Source organism: Engystomops pustulosus, chromosome 5, assembly GCF_040894005.1.
Source record: "Engystomops pustulosus chromosome 5, aEngPut4.maternal, whole genome shotgun sequence".
In the NCBI taxonomy this organism is placed as follows: domain Eukaryota; kingdom Metazoa; phylum Chordata; class Amphibia; order Anura; family Leptodactylidae; genus Engystomops; species Engystomops pustulosus.
The window spans coordinates 151,039,660-151,059,273 of NC_092415.1; the positions used below are offsets into that span (position 1 = coordinate 151,039,660).

The window sequence follows — 19,614 nt, forward strand, 5'->3', positions numbered from 1 at the left end:
AGTTTTATGCTTTTGAAATGGCTAAACTTGTTTGGATATTATCATTTCACTAGGTTTCCTGTAAAGGTCATGAATAATGTTCTCCTCCTGACGGATACGCTGAGCATCTACATTGATATAGTGGCAGATGGAGGCATAGTTGTTGCCTCCTTCTGACCACTATATGTCCCATCCGGCAAAAAAAGCAGGAAGGAAAGAGGCAACAAGCTACTGCTGAACAATGGATATGCTCAATGGAGACAATAGAAGCCTATGGGGACACCCCCCCACACACACACATACAGGGAGGAGTAGTCGTCCATGGAGAAGCATACAGCGGGATACGTCTGTGCCATACATTGTAGGGACATGTGAGGGGGATTCCTATGTGTCCTTACAGTGTATGGCAAAGACTTATCCTACTGTGTGCCTATACAGTGGGAAACGTCACCCGGGGATTCCTTGTCCCCTTGAACGCGGGGGTAGGAGTGCACATCAGCAGCAGCTGCTAATTGGTTGCTGCCAATGTATAGGGTGTTCCCCAATCGCCAGCTGCTGCCGATGTACACTCCTGCCCCCATTGGCAAACGGTCCCTAAGTACTAATTTCATACTGGCAGCATGGTGGTCGCAGTGAGACCTGTCAATCAGGAACAGGGAGGCAGTGAAATGTATGCAACCCTGAATTTGCTGGACTATGATTGGATCATTTGAGATGCATACAAGCTTGAACACCAATTTTATTTTATTTTTAACATTGCAGCCATGGAAAGGAACCATTTAGTCTTTTTTAGGGATAATGGCAATGCTTCATAATCAAAGCTTTTTTTTTTTTTTTTTTTATTGGGTTCATTTCAATGGCGGGTTGCCTTTACTCTCACCTTCTTTTCAGAGTCTGATTTCTCCAGCAGCATCATGGCTTCTAAAAAGTTATTCAAATAATCTGAAGAGTTTTCATCAAGAGAAGGTGCTAGAGACAAGATTGACAATGTAACTTAGTACAAGTTTTATATTTATTTGTATGTACAGCAGTAAAAACGCTTATAGAAATATAATTACAATCATATCTGTGAGAATCCTCCAAAAAAGCGCTATATGAATATAGGAATTATTATTAAAAATGGATAAAAAGGATGTGTAGCATTGGAAAACTTTTGTCAAAGGTTGAGTGACACCTTAAGACTCTCTTGCTGTTCTGGTTTAATAAGAATTCCTTTACTTGTATAGCACACACCGAACTTGCCAAATCAGACCCTGTTCCCCTGGGGCTCACAATCTAATGAGCCTATCAGTATGTTTTTGGAGTGTGGGAGGAAACCTATGCAAACACCGAGAGAACATACAAACTCTTTACAGATTTGGTGCATGGATCACTCTGGTCTATACCTCTTCATGCCTCTTGCCCCGTGAATTCTGATCTGCTTATAAATGCTGTGTTCCTTATGACACCAGGGTCATAACCCATGGTACACATTGGGCTTACAGAAAGAAAAATATTGTGTGTCTTTTTTTGTTTGCAACATATGATATTTAGAAAAATAAATAAATATGTTTATCCACTATTAGGCTAGATTCACACTGCCGTTGCCCACCATACCGTAGCACAGCGGGCACATGACATGCTGCTCACCCCCACCCCTCTGCGTAGGGATGTATGGGGCACGGCACCGTAATACGGGAAAAGATAGGATAGCACGTGTGCTGCACCGTACCGCTCCCCTAGGGCGCCGTGCGTCCACTGCCATCTATGGGGTATGTATATCAGCCGTATATACGTCCCCCATGCGGGGACGTATGCAGTGTGAATGTAGCCTTATACTTACTCACTTTATGTTAAATTCATTATCGTTGTGCAATTTCATTTTCCACTTTGTATTTTTAGTATAAAGACCAACATTTACATTGATGTGTATCCTGTGCGGGTGACAAGTACATTTTTATTTTCTAAAGCAAATCTCTTTTATATCCCATAACCAAAAAAAGGACTTGTTAACTCTGACTTGTTACCAACTACCTTGTGTAGCTCCTTAGATCAATATTTTGCCAAATGGTGAGGATGCAATCTAAGCTGGATCCATTATGTATGCAATAGTATAAGTTACTCTTAGACAAAAGTTTTCAGCAACTGAATAAGTTTGAAAAATTATTAAGAAAAAGTATATGATAAAAAATGCACTTAATTAAAAGTCAAATAAAAATGTCAGTTCCGTGGAATCTGACATTTACCGCTGTGACAAATTATTTATGTAGTGACAGCTAGAAGCCATCATTACCATGCCAGGCACAATGTGAAGGTGAAGGAGTTAAGCAGGTAATAGGAAATGCTTTTGATTTCTCATCTCACCCCTGGCAATTGAAATATCCTGTGGCATCTGTCCGGAAAGGAGCTGAGAAAGCTGTTCCTTCAGCTTCTTCACCTCTGCTTGCAGCTGACTCACATTCCCCTGGGTGTCTTCATTAACTACAGCCTGGAGGTGGGAAATGACATGAAATTAGAATTAACTCCAGAAAAGGACTGGACACAAATCTCCTGGATGATTGAGTAGCAGATCCTGCCAGAACCAAACAAGTTTTGGGGTATTTGAACTCAGCATGCCCTGGATGTAATAGTTTTACTATTTGGGTCACATCAATTTGTCATATGAATTGACATTTTACAACTTATAATGGTCCATACAACTCTTGGAGGTGACCTACGCGTCAGATTGTCAGTTTTGACATTTTTTAAACCTGCTCATGACACCTTCATTTTCTTATCTTAAAGAGAATTGGATGCGGAGGCCTTTTTTTTAGCTGTTGTGCTGGATTTATGAATGACCGCTGCACCAGATTATACACGAGATTACAGGCAGTCCCCTACTTAAGAACACTTGACTTACATACGACCCCTAGTTACAAACGGACCACTGGATATTGGTAATTTATTGTACTTTAGTCCTGAGCTACAATAAACAGCTGTAACAGTTATCACAGGTGTCTGTAATGAAGATTTATTGTTAATCCTGGTTCTTATGACAATCCAACATTTTTAAAATCCAATTGTCACAGAGACCAAAAAAAGTTCTGGCTGGGATTACAATGATAAAATATACAGTTCCGACTTACATACCTTGTATACATATCTTGTATGTAACCTGGGGACTGCCTGTATTTGTAATTTTATTTTTAAGAAACAGCCTTGTCATATTCAAAGCTGGGAAGCACGATCTGTTTCAATAGGTTTTTATTTCTATAAAATGTTTTAACAATATAAATAAAACTATTTATTACGGACACAATATAAAGTGAAACCTCAGGGGCCCCTAAACCAGGTATAGGGCACTTTTTTGTGGGGGAACCCAGTCTGCTGAGGATGTCCACACCCCAGCCCCTAGGGAACAGAGCGCAATGCAGAGATGATGCGCCATGGCACACGTTGGCATTACACCCACCACCTGGAGCAAAGTCCTACCTGCTCCTCTTTGCAGCCTCCTGCCCTCCCACATGCCGGACGCCTCCCAGTGCCTCACCTCAACCACCTCTTCTCCTGTGTGTACAAGAACCCCAGGGACCAACCTGCATAGTAAGTCTGCCCCTAATATCACAGACTCTGCTGGCCCCCCCACCCCTGGGCACATGGCTACCTCCAACCCCACCATCCTGGATCTAGAGGCTCCTCTACCTGCAAAAGGCACCGACTGGTTGGGGCTAGCCCCCCTTCCCAGATCCCCACTCCCGGATCAACATGACCACCTCTGACTAGGGTTGCACTGATAATAGAGTTTTGAGTGTGATACATGCATGGAAAAGTATCACGATACTAGATACAATATTTTAAAGAAAATAAAGTACAAATCAGCAAATGTGATACAATAAAACATAACTTTTAATAAGTCGCATAAAAATTGGATAAATTATCCTACAGTCCAAATTAAATATAAAAACTGAATGACGCCACACAGCCAAAGAAATTATTCAGTCTATTGGAAAAAACCACACCTAGGGCAGGTGTACCACCTACAAATAACATATGTGGCAGTAATGGTGTATATAGGTGTTCAGCAGTTTGTGCAGAGTTTACTCCTGTATGCAACACTAGTCTCTGATCCGTGGTCCGTACCACTACACACAATGAATATATCATCTATGTAATGCAGCCAGATGTAAATAGCTGCGCCATAGGAATTCAGAGTGTCAGAGAAGAACGTAGTCTCCTCCTACCAGGAGCAAATTGGCATAGGTTGGCGCACAAGGCCAACCCATTGCTGTTCCCCTGAGATGGTGGTAGTACCGACCATTAAAAAGAAAAACATTTCTTTTTAGATAGAATTCTAATGTTTTTAGCATGAACTCATTATGTTGTTGGTATTGTGTCCCTCTCGAGCCCAGAAAGTGAGTAATGGCAGTGAGGCCTGCAGAATGTGGTATTGAAGAATACAAGGCCTCCACATCAATACTTGCTAAAATAGTGCCTTATTGTAAGTAGATGTCCTCCAATCTTCGGAGGAGATCAGGTGTATCCCTAGTGTATGAGGGGAGAGCTGTGACGAAAGAGCATAAGACTTTATCTAAATAAATCCCCAAGTTCTGTGTCAGGCTATCAACTCCAGACACTATTGGTCGCCCCTTGAGGGGATTTAGCCCCTTATGGACATTGGGGAGTGCATAGAATGTGGCCATCATAGGACTGGGTGGTAACAGGAATTTGTACTCATTATCGTCAATGATCCCGTCATATTTGGCTTGTAGCAGGATCTGATCTAATTCTTTCACAAAGGCCAGAGTAGGGTCAGTTGATAAAAAAGTATTATCTGAATGTTTAGGGTGAGGTCACATGTTTACATTGTGTTTGGAAATGCAATGCAAATGTCTGGGGATGGGGCTCAGTCTGATCGCATACGCATTTCCATTGAAACAAATGTGATCAGTAAGGGTCAGCCAGTGATTTGTCAGAAGCTTTAGTGCTTTATGACAGTGTATTATATGTAATGTAAAGGTTGTCCTAGTAATGTTAATATAAAATAATATTTAAACATTCGTTTTTGATGTCCGTGTGCCATCCTTTTTTTCGCCGATGGCAAACGGACCCATGGGTTCATCTGAATGACCCCTTATTTTTATTAATTTACTTTAACTGTGTTATATGCCAAATAATAATGTGATGATATAAAGAGAGATCTCTGAGAAGATCCATCTCTATATACAAGTATATTAAACCTGTGTCACGATGTAACAGTGAAGCTCTTAGTCACATAAACAACCACTAAGCTCATAGCCTAGTCTAGTGGATAGAGGCTCTGTATCTGGTGGAGGTTGGGGTCAAATCCCGGACTGGGCAAAAAATTATTTAATTGCTTAATTTAGAGCCTCGTGTCTGGGGAAGCCCTGGGGAATGTAGAGACACCATTTATGGACAGTTCGTGATATTTCCCCAATGACGTGGTCCCTGCTCTGCTGCTAACCAGACACATCTACACAAAGGATTCCCTGCCTGATCTCAGCAGACAGATACAAGGAGTCAGTAGAACAGTAGAGGTCATTCAGTACCGCAAGCTACAGAAACCTGGTATTGAACCATTCTCACTTTGAATGAATCCTACAAGTACAAATTCTACAATCCGAGATTTCGATGCATCATGCAACCGCACCCCATTGAGGTCCCCACACTGAAATTCTCGTTGACCTGCTAACACGCACATAAAAATCGATAGAGCTCACCGAGACCTACGTCCTCCCTACCCAAATGCACAAAATCCAAGGACAAGGTGTGTTGGATTCATTTCTACTCTCTTGAAGAACACATTCTGATGAAACTGAAAAATCAAAAACAGATCCTGTACCAGGGAGCGTTTTCTGCCTGATCTCTTCCGCTTCACACTGGCACAACATGCGGCTGCACTACCCCTGCTGGACCTACTAAGAGTATAACTGTTCCTACAGATGCGGTTTTCCATTTGCCCTCCATAACTGCTCTGGGGGGGAAAGATCTCATCCTGAGAACCCTGAAGCCATTCCATCAGGCTCTGTGTCTTACCCATGGTGACCTTAATGTCACTGGCCTTCATGTCTGCCACCCTCAGTTTCCCCTCCGCTGGCTTCCTCTGCAAACCTTACCCTACTGAACTACCCCAGGAGGGGACCACGATAGCTCCAGATGTCCAATGGAGCAGCAACGCAAGAGGTCCTACCTAAATTTGCCTTGTTCTATTAATATAGGCTGCTCTCATTTCATTGCAATGGCCTCACCCTGCTGGTTGATTTGCTGAATTCCCCTAGAGTCCATGATTGGGAGGACTGTTATGGGTGATCAACCTACATGCCTTGTGTGCACACTCATGTGTTTGTGGAAATTGACAGTTTTTCCCCCATGACGCCTGTTGCCTCAATTTGTGCCTGTGCAGGGCTCATTGGTTCTATCGTTACACAACCCCAGTAGGTTAATGGATCTCAGACGACGCCGATTGTTAGCTCGATATCCTTTTAGCTTAGGCTGTGTCAAAATGATCCTTCATTGTTTAAGCAAATCTCCATTCTGTGGCCATGTGCCCTGTCAGAGGTCATATCAGTGCTAGTAAGAATTTTTAAAGGAAACCTACCACTTGTAGTGGCAGGTTTCCGATGGCAATACAGGGCACCAGCTCAGGGTGAGCTGGTGCCGGAGCTTATTTTAGTTAGTGTTTTAAACCGCGCTATCGCGGTTTAAAACACTTTTTAAACGTTGTAGCCGGCGCAGGCAGGTACGCGGCTACATAGGAAGTGAATGAGAGTCGCGTGCACGGTAAGCGCCGGGCGCGTACCTGCCTGCGCCGGCTACAACGTTTAAAAAGTGTTTTAAACCGCGATACCGCGGTTTAAAACACTAACTAAAATAAGCTCCGGCACCAGCTCACCCTGAGCTGGTGCCCTGTATTGCCATCGGAAACCTGCCACTACAAGTGGTAGGTTTCCTTTAAGTGTAGGCTGCTGATACCCCTGATAAAACACTGCAGTAAAAGTTTAACCCACTCAGACCCAGACTGTGCTCTGGTACTGCTAGTGAGCAAGCCTGAAAGGGTTAAACTGATACCGCAGCAAAGGGGTTGCAGCCGTGTCTTGGTGATGCAGCCTGATGCAAAAATAAACCTTAACTGGCTCATATGGTGGAAAAATAAAAAAAGTTACAACTTTAGGAAGACAGCAATGAAAAAACAAATGTTTTGATAAACATTTTGGATTCAGCACTTTATTCTTTTCAGGAAAAGTATCATATCGATATCAAGTACTTTTCCAGATATCATATCAAACTCAAAATTCTGGTGTCGGTGCAACCCTAACAAGAATACTGGAGCCTTAATTGGGCCAGTATTACATTTTATATACTATAATGTGATGTCAAATGTGCAAGACATAGGCTACATTCACACACATGTATGGGGGACGTATATACGTCCGACGTATATGCGGCCGATATACGTCCCCCATACACTTCTATGGGCTCACGGACCTGTACGGGAGCGGTACGGTGCAGCACACGTGCGGCACCGTACCGCTCCGTAGCCCGGGAAAAGATAGGACATGTCCTATCTTTTCCCGTGATACGGCGCTGTATCTCCCTATGGAGAGGGGCGGGGGTGAGCAGCGCTCATCCCCTGCTCCTCTCCACAGCGCTGATGTATGCCCGCCGTACTACGGTACGGTGGGCATACATGGTGTGAATGTAGCCATAACCCGCATATATCACAGGATTTCCAAGATTAAAAAGATAAGATTGGATTCTTTTGAAAACAGAAATACAAGTACAGTACTTGTAATAGTACAGGTCTGAAGATGCCAAATGGTTTATCAGCTACAATGTGCCGAGTCCCCTAGGTAGTCATCCATTGAGTTGGCAGAGTATGGAGTATGGTACAATACACAGCACTGCAGGAACTGTTATCCCTGCAGCTAATAAAACAGCGATTGTGGCACAACAACGGTAAATGCGCTAAAAATGTGATTTATGCAGTCAGGGTCTCTCACTAGTCAGAAGGTCTTATGCCCTCTTCTGTCAATCAGGGTCTCTCACTAGCTATGCTTTCCTTGGATACGACCAAGGCATACACCTGGCTAGATTCTCTTTAACCCCTTAAGGACGCAGGGTTTTTCGGCTCATTTCTCGCTCTCCAACTTCAAAAATCCATAACTTTTTCATTTTTACGTGTACAGACCTGTGTGAGGGCTTATTTTGTGCGTAACAAATTTTACTTTCCCGTAATGTTATTTATTTTAACATGCCGTGTACTGTGAAGCTGAAAAAAATTACCAAATGTGGAAAAATTTAAAAAAAAAAAAAAAAACGCATGTGCGTCACGTTCTTGTGGGCTCAGTTTTTACGACTTTCACTCTTCGCTCCAAATAACACGCCTACTTTATTCTTTGGTTCGGTGCGATCGCGGTGATACCAAATTTATATAGGTTTTAATACATTTTCAAAAATTAAACGAATGTGTACAAAAAAGAAAAACATTTTTTTGCCATCTTCTGACGCTAATAACTTTTTCATACTTTGGCGCACGGAGATGTGTGAGGGGTCATTTTTTGCTAAATGAGGCGACGTTTTCATTGCTACCATTTTGAGGTCTGTGCGACATTTTGATCATTTTTTATGTTATGTAAAGAGGTGTCAAAGCCACATTTCGGACATTTGGGCGCCATTTCCCGCCTCGGAGGTCACCGCCGCCCGTAACAGTTTTTATATTTTGATAGATCGGGCATTTTGGGACGCGGCGATACCTAATATGTTTGTGATTTTTACTGTTTATTATGTTTTATATCCGTTCTAGGGAAAGGGGGGTGATTTGAACTTTTAATATTTTATTAATTTTTTTTATTTTTTTTTTCACTATTTTTTAGACCATCTAGGGTACATTAACCCTAGATGGCCAGATCGCTCCTACCATATACTGCAATACTACAGTATTGCAATATATGGCATTTTTGCAGGTCATACATTACAATGAGCCACTGGCTCATTGTAACGAACCTGCATAAGCCATGTAGCCTCGTGTCAAAAGAAGACCCGACGCTACCATGGTAAGCGATCGCCGCCCCCGATGACGTTCGGGGGCGTGGCGATCGTAAAAAAGATGGCGGCGCAAGCACCGACCGCGGTTATTAGCGGTGGGGGTTTTGTGCAAAATGCAAAAACCCCCACCTTTGTATGGAGAGGACTCGTGAGCCCGTGAGCCCTCTTCATACATCCCTTATACCTCTGCGCCGTAGAGCTACGGCGCAGAGCGTTAAGGGGTTAAAAACATTAAAATATAGATTTTCAGCTGTTGTGCATACAGGCCGATAAACCTGACTTAGTCTAAAGTGCAGGAATTTCTTGAAAGCGGGAATCTACATAGAACGTGTTTTCTGCCATTGTTACCTTGTTCTTAATAAGCTTCGCTCTTTGCGCAAACTGAAGGGTTGATAAGGTTTCTCCAAAACTCTTCGATCCTGGGTGAACATTTGCAATTATAAAGGTTTTTGCATTCCCTCCAAGAGAGTCCTGCCAAAAATAAAGATGCACATAAGACATTTCCGAAAGGTGTCATGGTAGCAGGTATTCTCTTGAGAGACAGGGACACGGCTGTAAAATAGTTATTGGGGTATTCTCATCTGGACATTAACATGTAATTCATTTGAGAGCTAGATATATATATTATATTTATTACACACACACACACATTTATTCAATAGGCTGTTATTAAAAAAAAATACTAGAAGAAAATTTCCCATAATTATAGACATGTTTTCCCTTAGAAACTAGATAGTCATCTTTGGATATGCTCAGAAATGCACTCTTACAGCAGTAGTCAGGTATGGCCCAGTGAGGTAATCTGGATGCAGCATACATTACCACAGGGGGCATATGTGGGACATGCAGTAACTCCAGGCCATTTCATACAAGAAAATAAAATTAGTTTCTTTGTGCAATCTCTCCAGCAGCAGTGGTCGTATCCAAGGACAGCTGTCCTCTGCTTTTGAGGGACTACATTTGTCTTTACACAGTTTTTTTTTTTTTTAAATAACATTCACTTAAAGAAATAATATTATGCCAAGATGTGAATCTCTGCTTTTCCTACCAATATATATTCTGTTTAGGTAATATGCATTTAGTTGGAGGATACTTACCCGCAGCAAGAATGTAAGCTTGGAGTCCCTGTAACATATATGCCTTTGTCTGCCATTAGCCACATCTACTAATGCAGTTATCACTTGACCCAGGCAGCTCAATGAGCGGTTTATGCTGCCGGCTTCCTATACAAAGGGAAAATGCATAAAGTTAACTAGTACTGGGGGAAAAAAGTGATATGTAACATTTAACGATGGTCGATTTTAAAGCGATTAAAAGTTGTCCTGGCCGGTTTGGGCTTCAAAGGGTCCGTATCAAATTTTCAAGCTATCCACAGGGTAGGGAAAACAAGGTGTTTGGAGAGGGTCCAACGGACGGGACCCCAAGCAATCAGGAGAATGGGGTCCCGTTCTCACTAACGGATGAAGGCAGGAAAAGCAGTATGGGGAGGGTCTGAAATGTCTGTTGATAGGGAGGAGCTTGAAAACTTGGTACAGCACCTTTAACCCTTATCCTGCCAGGCGATTTTAGAAATGTAGTTGCCTTATTGCCCAGAGAAATTTTTTCAGTTTTAAGATGTACAAATAAAACCGAAATTACAGAATAAAAAAATGTATCTAAACCCCAACAACCTGTATATAGAAAGCAGACACTTGCCCCATTTTCAAAATTGCATTAAGGAGTTTAAAAACACCCTTCATGCAGCCCAAAGCTAGGATCAGAACAAACTTAGAAGTCTCTGGGCCCTTCTCTATGGGGAGAGGCACAAGACAGGGTTGTCCACTCTCCCCTCTCCTGTTTTCCCTTGCTATAGAGCCCCTTGCCCTGGCGATCCGTGAATCTGCTGACATTCGGGGCAGCACCCGTGGTTCTATAGTGGAAAAAGTGTCATTATACGCAGATGATGCTATTGTCTATTTGCGGGATGTAGGGTCCTCTCTACTGTCCCTTTTATCCCTGATTGACAGGTTTGGCTCATTCTCGGGTCTCCGGGTCAACTGGAGCAAATCTGTGTTATTCCCATTATGTGAAATAAATGTATCGTTCATGTCTCTCCCAGTCTCCCTGCAGGTTGTCTCTTGTTTTAAGTACTTAGGTGTTTGGGTCTCTAGGGACGTCCGTGCCTACCCAGAACTTAACCTTGAGCCTCTAATGGCGGACACAGAATCCCGGTTAAGTAGCTGATCTTCTCTCACACTCTCCCTATTGGGTCGTATCAATCTCTTTAAAATGATATACCTCCCCAAATTCTTATATCTTTTTCAGGTCTGTCCGGTTTTACTCCATAGGTGTCTATTTCAGCGCCTTGAAAGCATGTTACGTGCGTTTTACTGGCAGGGGGTTCCCCTCGTTTTAGTCTGGAACTGTTGCAGGCTTCCGAAAGAGGGGGGGGGGGGGGCATGGCAGCTCCAGACATGTATCTGTACTACCTGGCCTCCCAATTAGTTTACGCTAGGTGGTGGATAGATATTGATAGATCAAATGCGGCCACTGCGCTGGCTGGGGCTCTCCTGGGATCGTATGAAGACCTCACTAGCCTACTGTATAGATGCAAGTCATCTACATCTGTCCTTATTCCGTTGAGAGCAGTTGCAGTAAATTGGCAACGGGCTCAGGGGTTGGTCCAAACTGCTGCCCCTGCTCCTCAGTCCCCAAGAACTCCTCTTTGGCTGAACCCGTGGTTGGTCCACTTCATCTCCCTCCCTGGTTGGACCATGTGGGGATGTGCAGGAATTAAATTCCTTGACCAGCTCTTGTCCGCAACCTCTGAATTTCTTTCTTTTACCGAGTTGAGTGAGCAATTTAGCCTACCGGCGATTGCTTCTTTCCACTACCTCCAGCTGCGCCATGCATTTCAGGCACAGTTTGGTTCCCTCAGCCTGACTGTAGAGTTTACTCCCCTAGAAAAACTACTGAGTGCCCCGGAGCTATCTAGACCGCTCACCCAATCTTACACTCTTCTTCAGTTCACGCCCCTCTTGCGCTGGAGGGAAGATATCTCAGACCTTTTGGATGAGGAATGGAAAGAAGTTGAATCATCCTTCTTTGAAAACATTGTGAGCGCTAGGGACTTTCTGGTCCAAACAAAATTCCTTCATCGTATCTACTATACCCCTGAAAAACTCCACCTCTTAGGTGTTATAGATGAGGACACTTGCTTCCGCTGTCAGGCTGCCAGTGGGTCCTTTCTTCACTGTGTGTGGTCCTGCAGCAGGGTTCAGCCATTCTGGGCCGCAGTTATGGAATTTTTGCACTTACATTTTGACATGCCTCGAGTTCTGTCCCCCAAAGTTTGCCTCCTGGGTATAATCAATGAGCTAGTTCATGGACTTTATGTCAAGATCTTCTGCAGACTTGCCCTTTATTATGCACGTAAGGTAGTCGTAATGTCAGGAAAGAGCATGACACCCCCACCTTAAAACGGTGGATCCTACTAATAAATAAGTTTGTACCTCACTACCGTACAGTCTACCAAAACAGAGGTTGTCCGCAAAAATTTGACCTGATTTGGGCAAGGTGGTGTGGCACCCCACATACTGCTGCGTAGGGGTACGGACTCTTGTCTCTACTATCTTTAATCCCACCTGATGTGTCAAGGGGGGAGGGGGAGGAAGTGAATGTATGGTGTTTTAGATGCATGTATGATGTGAGAGTGTGTAGGTAGTATGGGCTGCGGTAGTATTCCACTTAATGCTCTATCTTATCCAGCAACAACATACGTGTCTAATTATGTTTATAATGTGACAATTATTAAGCCATGGCACGCCACTCCTATCAAATACTGATGCCGCAATGTATGTATGATACTGTATTTTTGTCATAAGTTTGACTACTGTTATTTTTTTTACAAATGTTTCAAAAAATCCAAAAATAAACACTTAAAAAAAAAAAAAAAAAAACACCCTTCATGCACATTGTAATAAATGGGTTAAAATGAGAGCCTCGGGTCTTCTTCATCCAGGACTATTGATACAGGCTCACTGTTATTGGTTTATAAATACATTGCTCTTTGCCATTTTAACTCTTCTATATATTAGAAAAACATAAAAAGTTACAACCAACCTTAAGTCTGACACCATCGGTATGTGTGTCCTTCTGTCGCTCTGATCCGGCTAGATCTACAAGATTCAGCTGTGAAGATCTAATATTAACAATTTCATTAATCTTTTCCATTGATTCTACAGTGACTGTGAATACAGCATGAGATCGGGACGACTCTCTGTTCATGGACGTTGAGGCCACACGTCTGTTTCGCCAGCCTGTAGCAAGAACCTGACAAAAATATGACCTTGTGTGATACACAGCCAAGAGTGTCACAAAATGCAGTAAACACACAAGACGCCTTCATTTTTATGTTACAGTTAATAAAGAGAAACTACAAAACAAGTATTTTCCTTTAATAGTTTTTGTAACCTGCAAAATCAGTTTGTAAGTCCTGTTTAATGCCAGGCACTAAGTTAAAACACATAAATTTGCTTGGCAAACATTAATTTACAATTAAAGGAAATCTACCAATAAAATCCATGGTGATAAACCAGGGACACCTACTGATAGATCCAGGCACTGTGACTGTGCTAAACTTATTTTTGTTATTCATGGCCTCGTTCCTTCTAAAATCTACTTTTAAAATTATGCTAATGAGCCAGGGCTCTGGGGGCATTACCAGAGCCTCTCCGTGCTACAGCTTCACATGGTCTTACACTGTCTCATCATCCCCCTTCCTGCTGTATTCTCACTGAAGCAGCAAACAGAGAGGTGCGAAGAGCTTAGGAAGCATCGAGAAAGTGACACAATGTGAAGAAAGAGCACAATCTGTCTCGGACAACACCCTTCCCCCCAAAAAAAGCCCTGCTGGCTCATTAGCATAAATATAAAAGTAGATTTTAGAAGGAAGGAGGCCATGGATAACAAATATAAGAAGATTACCACAGTCAAAGTGCCTGGATCTATGAGTAAGTGGTCCTGGTTTATCATAATGGATTTTGATGGTAATGATTTCTATTAAAATAAGTCACTGATGGTAGACCACTGTCACATGTCCGTCTGCCAATTCCACAGGCAGAGAATTGGTAACGGAAGACTGCTCTCTGCAAATCCTGCACACCTTCCTTGTGTAGCCGGCTGATCTGCAGGATCATTAGGTTATTACCAAATAAAGGAAATTGAAAGAAGAGCCAGACATGTAAGTAGCCATAAACTACAGTGATTCTGATGGAAGATTCCTTTAATTGTGATTTCTTTTGGGAAAGTTAAAATTGAAAATGTAATATTATTTCATCTCTGGATATTTTTCTCTTTCTTTATTGATCACCAATGTCTGAAGTGGTCACTGTGCACCAGTTCCGGTTTTGCGTTGCAGGTCAGTGACAGTGATGAATTAAAAAAACCCTGTTTTAAATTTCAATTTTGCAAAATTCAATTTAGAATTAGAGTATGGACCCATTAAGTAAAGTATCTATTGTGCCCATTTTCCATAGTGAGAATTGCAGGATAAATTACTTGTAATTTTAAGAGTTGTCCGGGCTTCTTTTTACCTCGCTCCGGTCCAGCTCTGTGCCTCCAGTCACCACTAGTATATGTATACAAAGGTGCAGCAAAGACGTCTTTGCAATTATTGCAACCTATGCCTGAACTACACTTACAACGCTGTGGTCATGAAATCACGAATACGCCTCTGTATACATACAAAGACCAGGGAGTGATAGATAGTAGGTACAGCTATAACATCAATCTTTAAATAAATATTTGAAGCCTGGACAACCCCTATAAATATAGAAAGTGAAACGGAAACATAACAAAATCATTTAAAATTCATAAAACAAATATGTTTAACATAGAAAAACTAGTGCAACAATAGGTCATATTCTGGTAATGGCTCTTGCTGTTAAATGGATGGTATCCGTTCAATTCCCTTACTTGCAATCCCAATCTGTCAGACCTACCTGATATGCCTCAGCTGCAGAGGTCACCACCTGTTCCACGGCTCCCACAACAAAGACCCCCTTCTTAATATGTTCCCTGAGACAGAGGCCTGACGATGCAGAGTCCAGCAAGTCAAAAATCTGCTCATTGTAGATTTCAATAAAAGAACATTTACATAAAAAACTTTTGCCATCACCAGCCTGAAAAACATAAAATAAACTGTAATTAATATATGGTTCTACACAAAATTTCTTGTGATCCAGCAACAAATATGATCATATTATTTTACCAGAAAACTGTTATAGAAGCCATGAATATAAACGCAATGCCTTGCAAAACGCCAAGAATTGCAATAATAACCCCCTTCACACCAGCTTCATACCAAGGGGACATTGCCAGTGGTGGAGTGGCACAGAGTGTTCCTGCCCCCCAGTCTGAATGTGCGTATAGTTGTGCAAAACCATCCACAGAACAGCCACCCGCTGGATACATCAGGATGCCCAAGTCGGTGGCGCTGAAGAGCCAGGGCTCCCATAAATCTCCCTCCATTGTGCATACACAACTTAGCCCAGTTGCAATAGGAAACACCAGATGACTGATGGTAAACACAAAAAAACCCACATCCCTTCGTAGGCAATAGCCCCTTTAATTTGAGCAGCTTTTGTAAGTTGTATTCATGTGCCAGTACTCCTGCAAAATCTAAAAATTTATAAAAAAAAAAAAAAAAAAAAAAAAAAAGATATTTACCTTTTCTTTTTCCCGATTGATAAGAAAAAACAAATATTCAAAACTGCGGGGAATAACCCCTCTGAGGTTATGAGTAAAATTGTCCGAATCTGATGGCCCTAAAAGGGAATGACAGACATTTATTTGTATTATTCAACGATAAACCTTCAGTAGGGAGTTAACCCTTTCATTAAGAGGGGTGTTTAAAAGTCTATGTGACCTGAGGCTGTCATGGCAACCAATAATCCAAGAGGGTGGCGACCGTCTTTTAAATGCCGGCGGCGGCACTGGAAGAGCTAATAGCTAGTGCAAGCTAATGTGGTTATTTGCACATTTATGGTACAGTCACATGATATTTCTAACATGCCTGACAATTATGGGTTTATCTAATGCAAGAGTTTGAAGAATCTCTAGACTCCTCTGTTTGCAATGAGTGGAGAACATTTAAAGAATTTTATAAATTAGTGAAAAACTTGCTAACCATAACGCCACTTTCTTACCTAGCATAGTAAAAGTCTTCCCTGAACCCGTCTGGCCACTAAAAGAGAAAACAATAATGTAACCATGCTGAATACACTAGTAATCATAAGAACAATTTTCAGAGACTTGACAGAAAATAACTTTCATTTATTCCCCACTATAGGCAGGACCCTCTGCACAGGGTGCACAGAGTACCTTTAACTATATGGATTTGTGGGCTCTCTCTATGGCACAATGAGATCCTTTATTACAACATCCAATGCATTATTCAGTCTTCATGTTAAAAATTAAGTAGAAAGCAAAAAATCAAGTTACCCTTCAAGTGAAATCACTTTCAGGAAAATTTCCATGTACAATATATATGATACATCCACAGGACATATAATAAATAGAGGATAGATGCTGTTCCTATAACTGGGACCCACACTTATCTCGAAAACAGATGTCCGCTGTCCCCTTCCCACAAAGATGGAGAGTGTGCCTGGCATGGGCAGCCACTCCCCAACTCTATGGGAATACCAAGTGTATAGCCTTGACTATTGTTGTTGCCCCCATAGAGTTGTATGGACAGTAACCATACAATGCATATTATAGGTTCAGCCTGGCCTGCAGGTAGGGGGTCAGCAGAACTCTGCTCCCACGATAGGTGAAGGTTCAGAGGTAGGACCTGAAATTTCAACACAATTGAGATACCAACTAAGATCTTTTATTATCGGCACATCAGGTAAATTTTTTGGACCACCACTAGTCATGTCAGGATGTAAAGAAATCCACTTAAAGCCATCTTTTTACTAGATTGATAGGCCAAGAGGAAATCTGCCATGAAAATAAAGCCTGATAAACCAGGGACACTTACTAATAAATTCAGGTACTGTGTTTGTTATCTAAAATACAGAGACAGAAGGACTTATGGGGGGGCTTTATCAGAGCCCCTCCATGCTGCAGCTTCAACATTGTATACACTTTGCAAGTAGCACATCACGCCCCCCCCCCCCCCCCCGCCTGCTGTAATCTCACACACTGGGAGGGGGAAGGGCTACTGCACATTGTAACAACCAGAAAAAGCAAAGCACGGAACAGAGGGGCTCTGGTAAAGGTATGGTTAGGGCAAAATGACCATTTTGAAATGGTAGTTTTCCTTTAAGCAAGATGGAATGGATTCTGGAATGTTACTAAACTGATTGAACAATCTAGATGTAACATTTGCATTGCTTCAGGGGTTACTGGGAAAAACTTGTCAGGTCAAAGTAGTGTAATACATAGGGGAGACTATAAACTTACTAAGCAAAGATGGTACCATTGTAGCCATTCATACAAGACTCCACAATGTTCTTCCCCACACTTGAGAAGACAGATTCCTGAAAAATGACAATACAGGGAAGGAAAATAAAGTCAGAAAAATTAAGCTTCAGTAACTTTGAAGACAAAAGTGATTAAAATCAGGGATACTAATAACATATTAGACATAGTGGGGCAGATTTATCAAGTGTCTGAAAGTCAGAATATTTCCAGTTGCCCATGGCAAGAAGTCACAGCTCCCCTTTAAAATATTCATGGGCGCTGGTAAAACGAAAGCTGAGCTGTGATTGGTTGCCATGGGCAACTGGAAATATTCTGACTTTTAGACACTTGATAAATCTGCCCCAGTAACATAACATATGGTGTGTTCAATAAAACAAGTTGAAAAATATATATATAAAAAAAAAGATCAGAAAAGAGAAACAAACCATACCCTTGAGGAAAACCCATCCCCAAACCACACACAGTACATTTTGGATGTCTTTATACATGTTCCACTGATGTCTCTATCCATGGGATTAGAGCCACCAATCTTCTAAAAAAAATACTTTTATTAATTCCACTGTTTCAGTCATGGAGGTCGGGAGCTGCAGTATACAATATGTATACCCCACCTCCTCACTGACACTGCTAACGTGAATGAATGAGAGAGATTTCTGACTACCTGTAGAGAACTCCTGAGGAAGGGGTAAGGAGGATGGTTTATTTCTGTTCACGCAGCAAGTGTTTCACTCCCCAGCTAACTGAGGGAGTGGTTAATGATGCAGCAGGGCCAATCATACACATCCACTGTCTGTCTCTCTCGAGGTTCCAGCAAAACACTGTGTAGCATTTCCTAACCTGATAATAAGTAAACAGAGCTGTATAGGTCCGTAGTTGAATACCGGCAGACAGTCCGTAAATACTAGTTGCCAGTATGGAACTAGTATGGTGATAGCTGTGAGACCTGTCAATCAGGAGCAGGGAGACTGCAAACAGATGGTAGCAGTGCCATCATGCAGCTTCAGTATGGACACAGCCAGGAACAGGGAAACACACATCTATGAGAGCTGTACCTGTAGTGAGGACACTACTCATAAAAAGAGATCTCTTCTATTCTAGCACCGTCCATAGTGGGAAGCAGTGAGCTCCATCCATAGGTTAATGGCTGGAAAGCCCCACTGTAGGAAAAGATGTCACAAAAGCAAACCAGTGTGGCTGCATCCCGGACATTCAAAAGGACTATAACACATAGCAACTCTCATAAGAAAGCATTATTTCTCTGGACAGGCAGTCCCCGAGTTATGTACAAGATAGGGTCTTGTAGGTTTGTTCTTAAGTTGAATTTGTATGCAAGTCGGAACTGTATATTTTATAATTGTAACCCCAGCCAAATTTTTTTTGGTCTCTGTGACAATTGGATTTTAAAAATGTTGGGTTGTCATAAGAACCAGGATTAACAATAAAGCTTAACTACAAACATATTTAATAACAGTTATAGCTGTTTATTGATGCCTGGGACTAAAGTACAGTAAATAACCAACTTCCAGAGATCCGTTTGTAATTAGGGGTCGTCTGTAAGTTGGGTGTTCTTAAGTAGGGGACCGCTTGTATTGCTATGTGTTGTAGTCCTTCTGATGCTTACATGGTTAATCTACTACTGAATCCCAAATAACTCCATTGACACTAAACCTTGAACTGACCTGCGTTGCATCCATATTTGCCACATGATCAAAAGTAAAAATTTTCGGCTCTGGTTTAGAATGCAGACGTATTCTGTTTGGAGACAACACAGAGAGGCAAAGCCCCTGATCTCCATCTCCTCCACCAAGACTTCCTTCAACAGGAGGCCGAATTCTCACAAAAACTTTGATGGCATCACCTTCAGAACTGTGTAGAGAAGAAGACTTGATTACCTGAAACAGTTCTACCAAAGGACAAGACAAGAAATGTGACAGTAATGGATACTGGAACCATATGAGCACGGCATCACGGAGGACCAGTCTCAGAAGACATGAGGCACTTCTTGAAGTGTTTTCCACAAATTGGACTTGGGCAAGCAGATTTGAAGTACAAATTGAAGTGGATTTGTTGAGGATTGCCAAAGCAAATCCCATTAAATTGATGGAAGTAGATAGGTCATGAAGCTTTTGATTTTCCAGAAGAATT

At 42.0% G+C, this 19,614-nt stretch overlaps 1 protein-coding gene and 1 long non-coding RNA gene across 3 annotated transcripts in view; one reads left to right on the forward strand and one right to left on the reverse strand.

Moving 5' to 3' along the window:
• The window catches only part of LOC140133343 (uncharacterized), a 47,854-nt gene extending 34,452 nt beyond the window's left edge, over positions 1 to 13,402 (forward strand). The window contains exon 3 of the long non-coding RNA XR_011855871.1: positions 13,224 to 13,402. This is a non-coding gene — a long non-coding RNA (uncharacterized lncRNA). The remainder of the gene's footprint in view (positions 1 to 13,223) is intronic.
• The window catches only part of KIF15 (kinesin family member 15), a 51,170-nt gene that overhangs the window by 27,886 nt on the left and 3,670 nt on the right, over positions 1 to 19,614 (reverse strand). For both annotated transcript variants that reach the window (XM_072153416.1, XM_072153415.1), the window contains 10 exons: positions 19,149 to 19,335; positions 17,449 to 17,525; positions 16,188 to 16,225; positions 15,709 to 15,806; positions 14,982 to 15,161; positions 13,102 to 13,311; positions 10,098 to 10,223; positions 9,349 to 9,471; positions 2,323 to 2,446; positions 860 to 948 (listed from right to left, as the gene is read on the reverse strand). In XM_072153416.1, the coding sequence (XP_072009517.1) occupies positions 860 to 948; positions 2,323 to 2,446; positions 9,349 to 9,471; positions 10,098 to 10,223; positions 13,102 to 13,311; positions 14,982 to 15,161; positions 15,709 to 15,806; positions 16,188 to 16,225; positions 17,449 to 17,525; positions 19,149 to 19,335 (1,252 nt within the window). The remainder of the gene's footprint in view (positions 1 to 859; positions 949 to 2,322; positions 2,447 to 9,348; positions 9,472 to 10,097; positions 10,224 to 13,101; positions 13,312 to 14,981; positions 15,162 to 15,708; positions 15,807 to 16,187; positions 16,226 to 17,448; positions 17,526 to 19,148; positions 19,336 to 19,614) is intronic.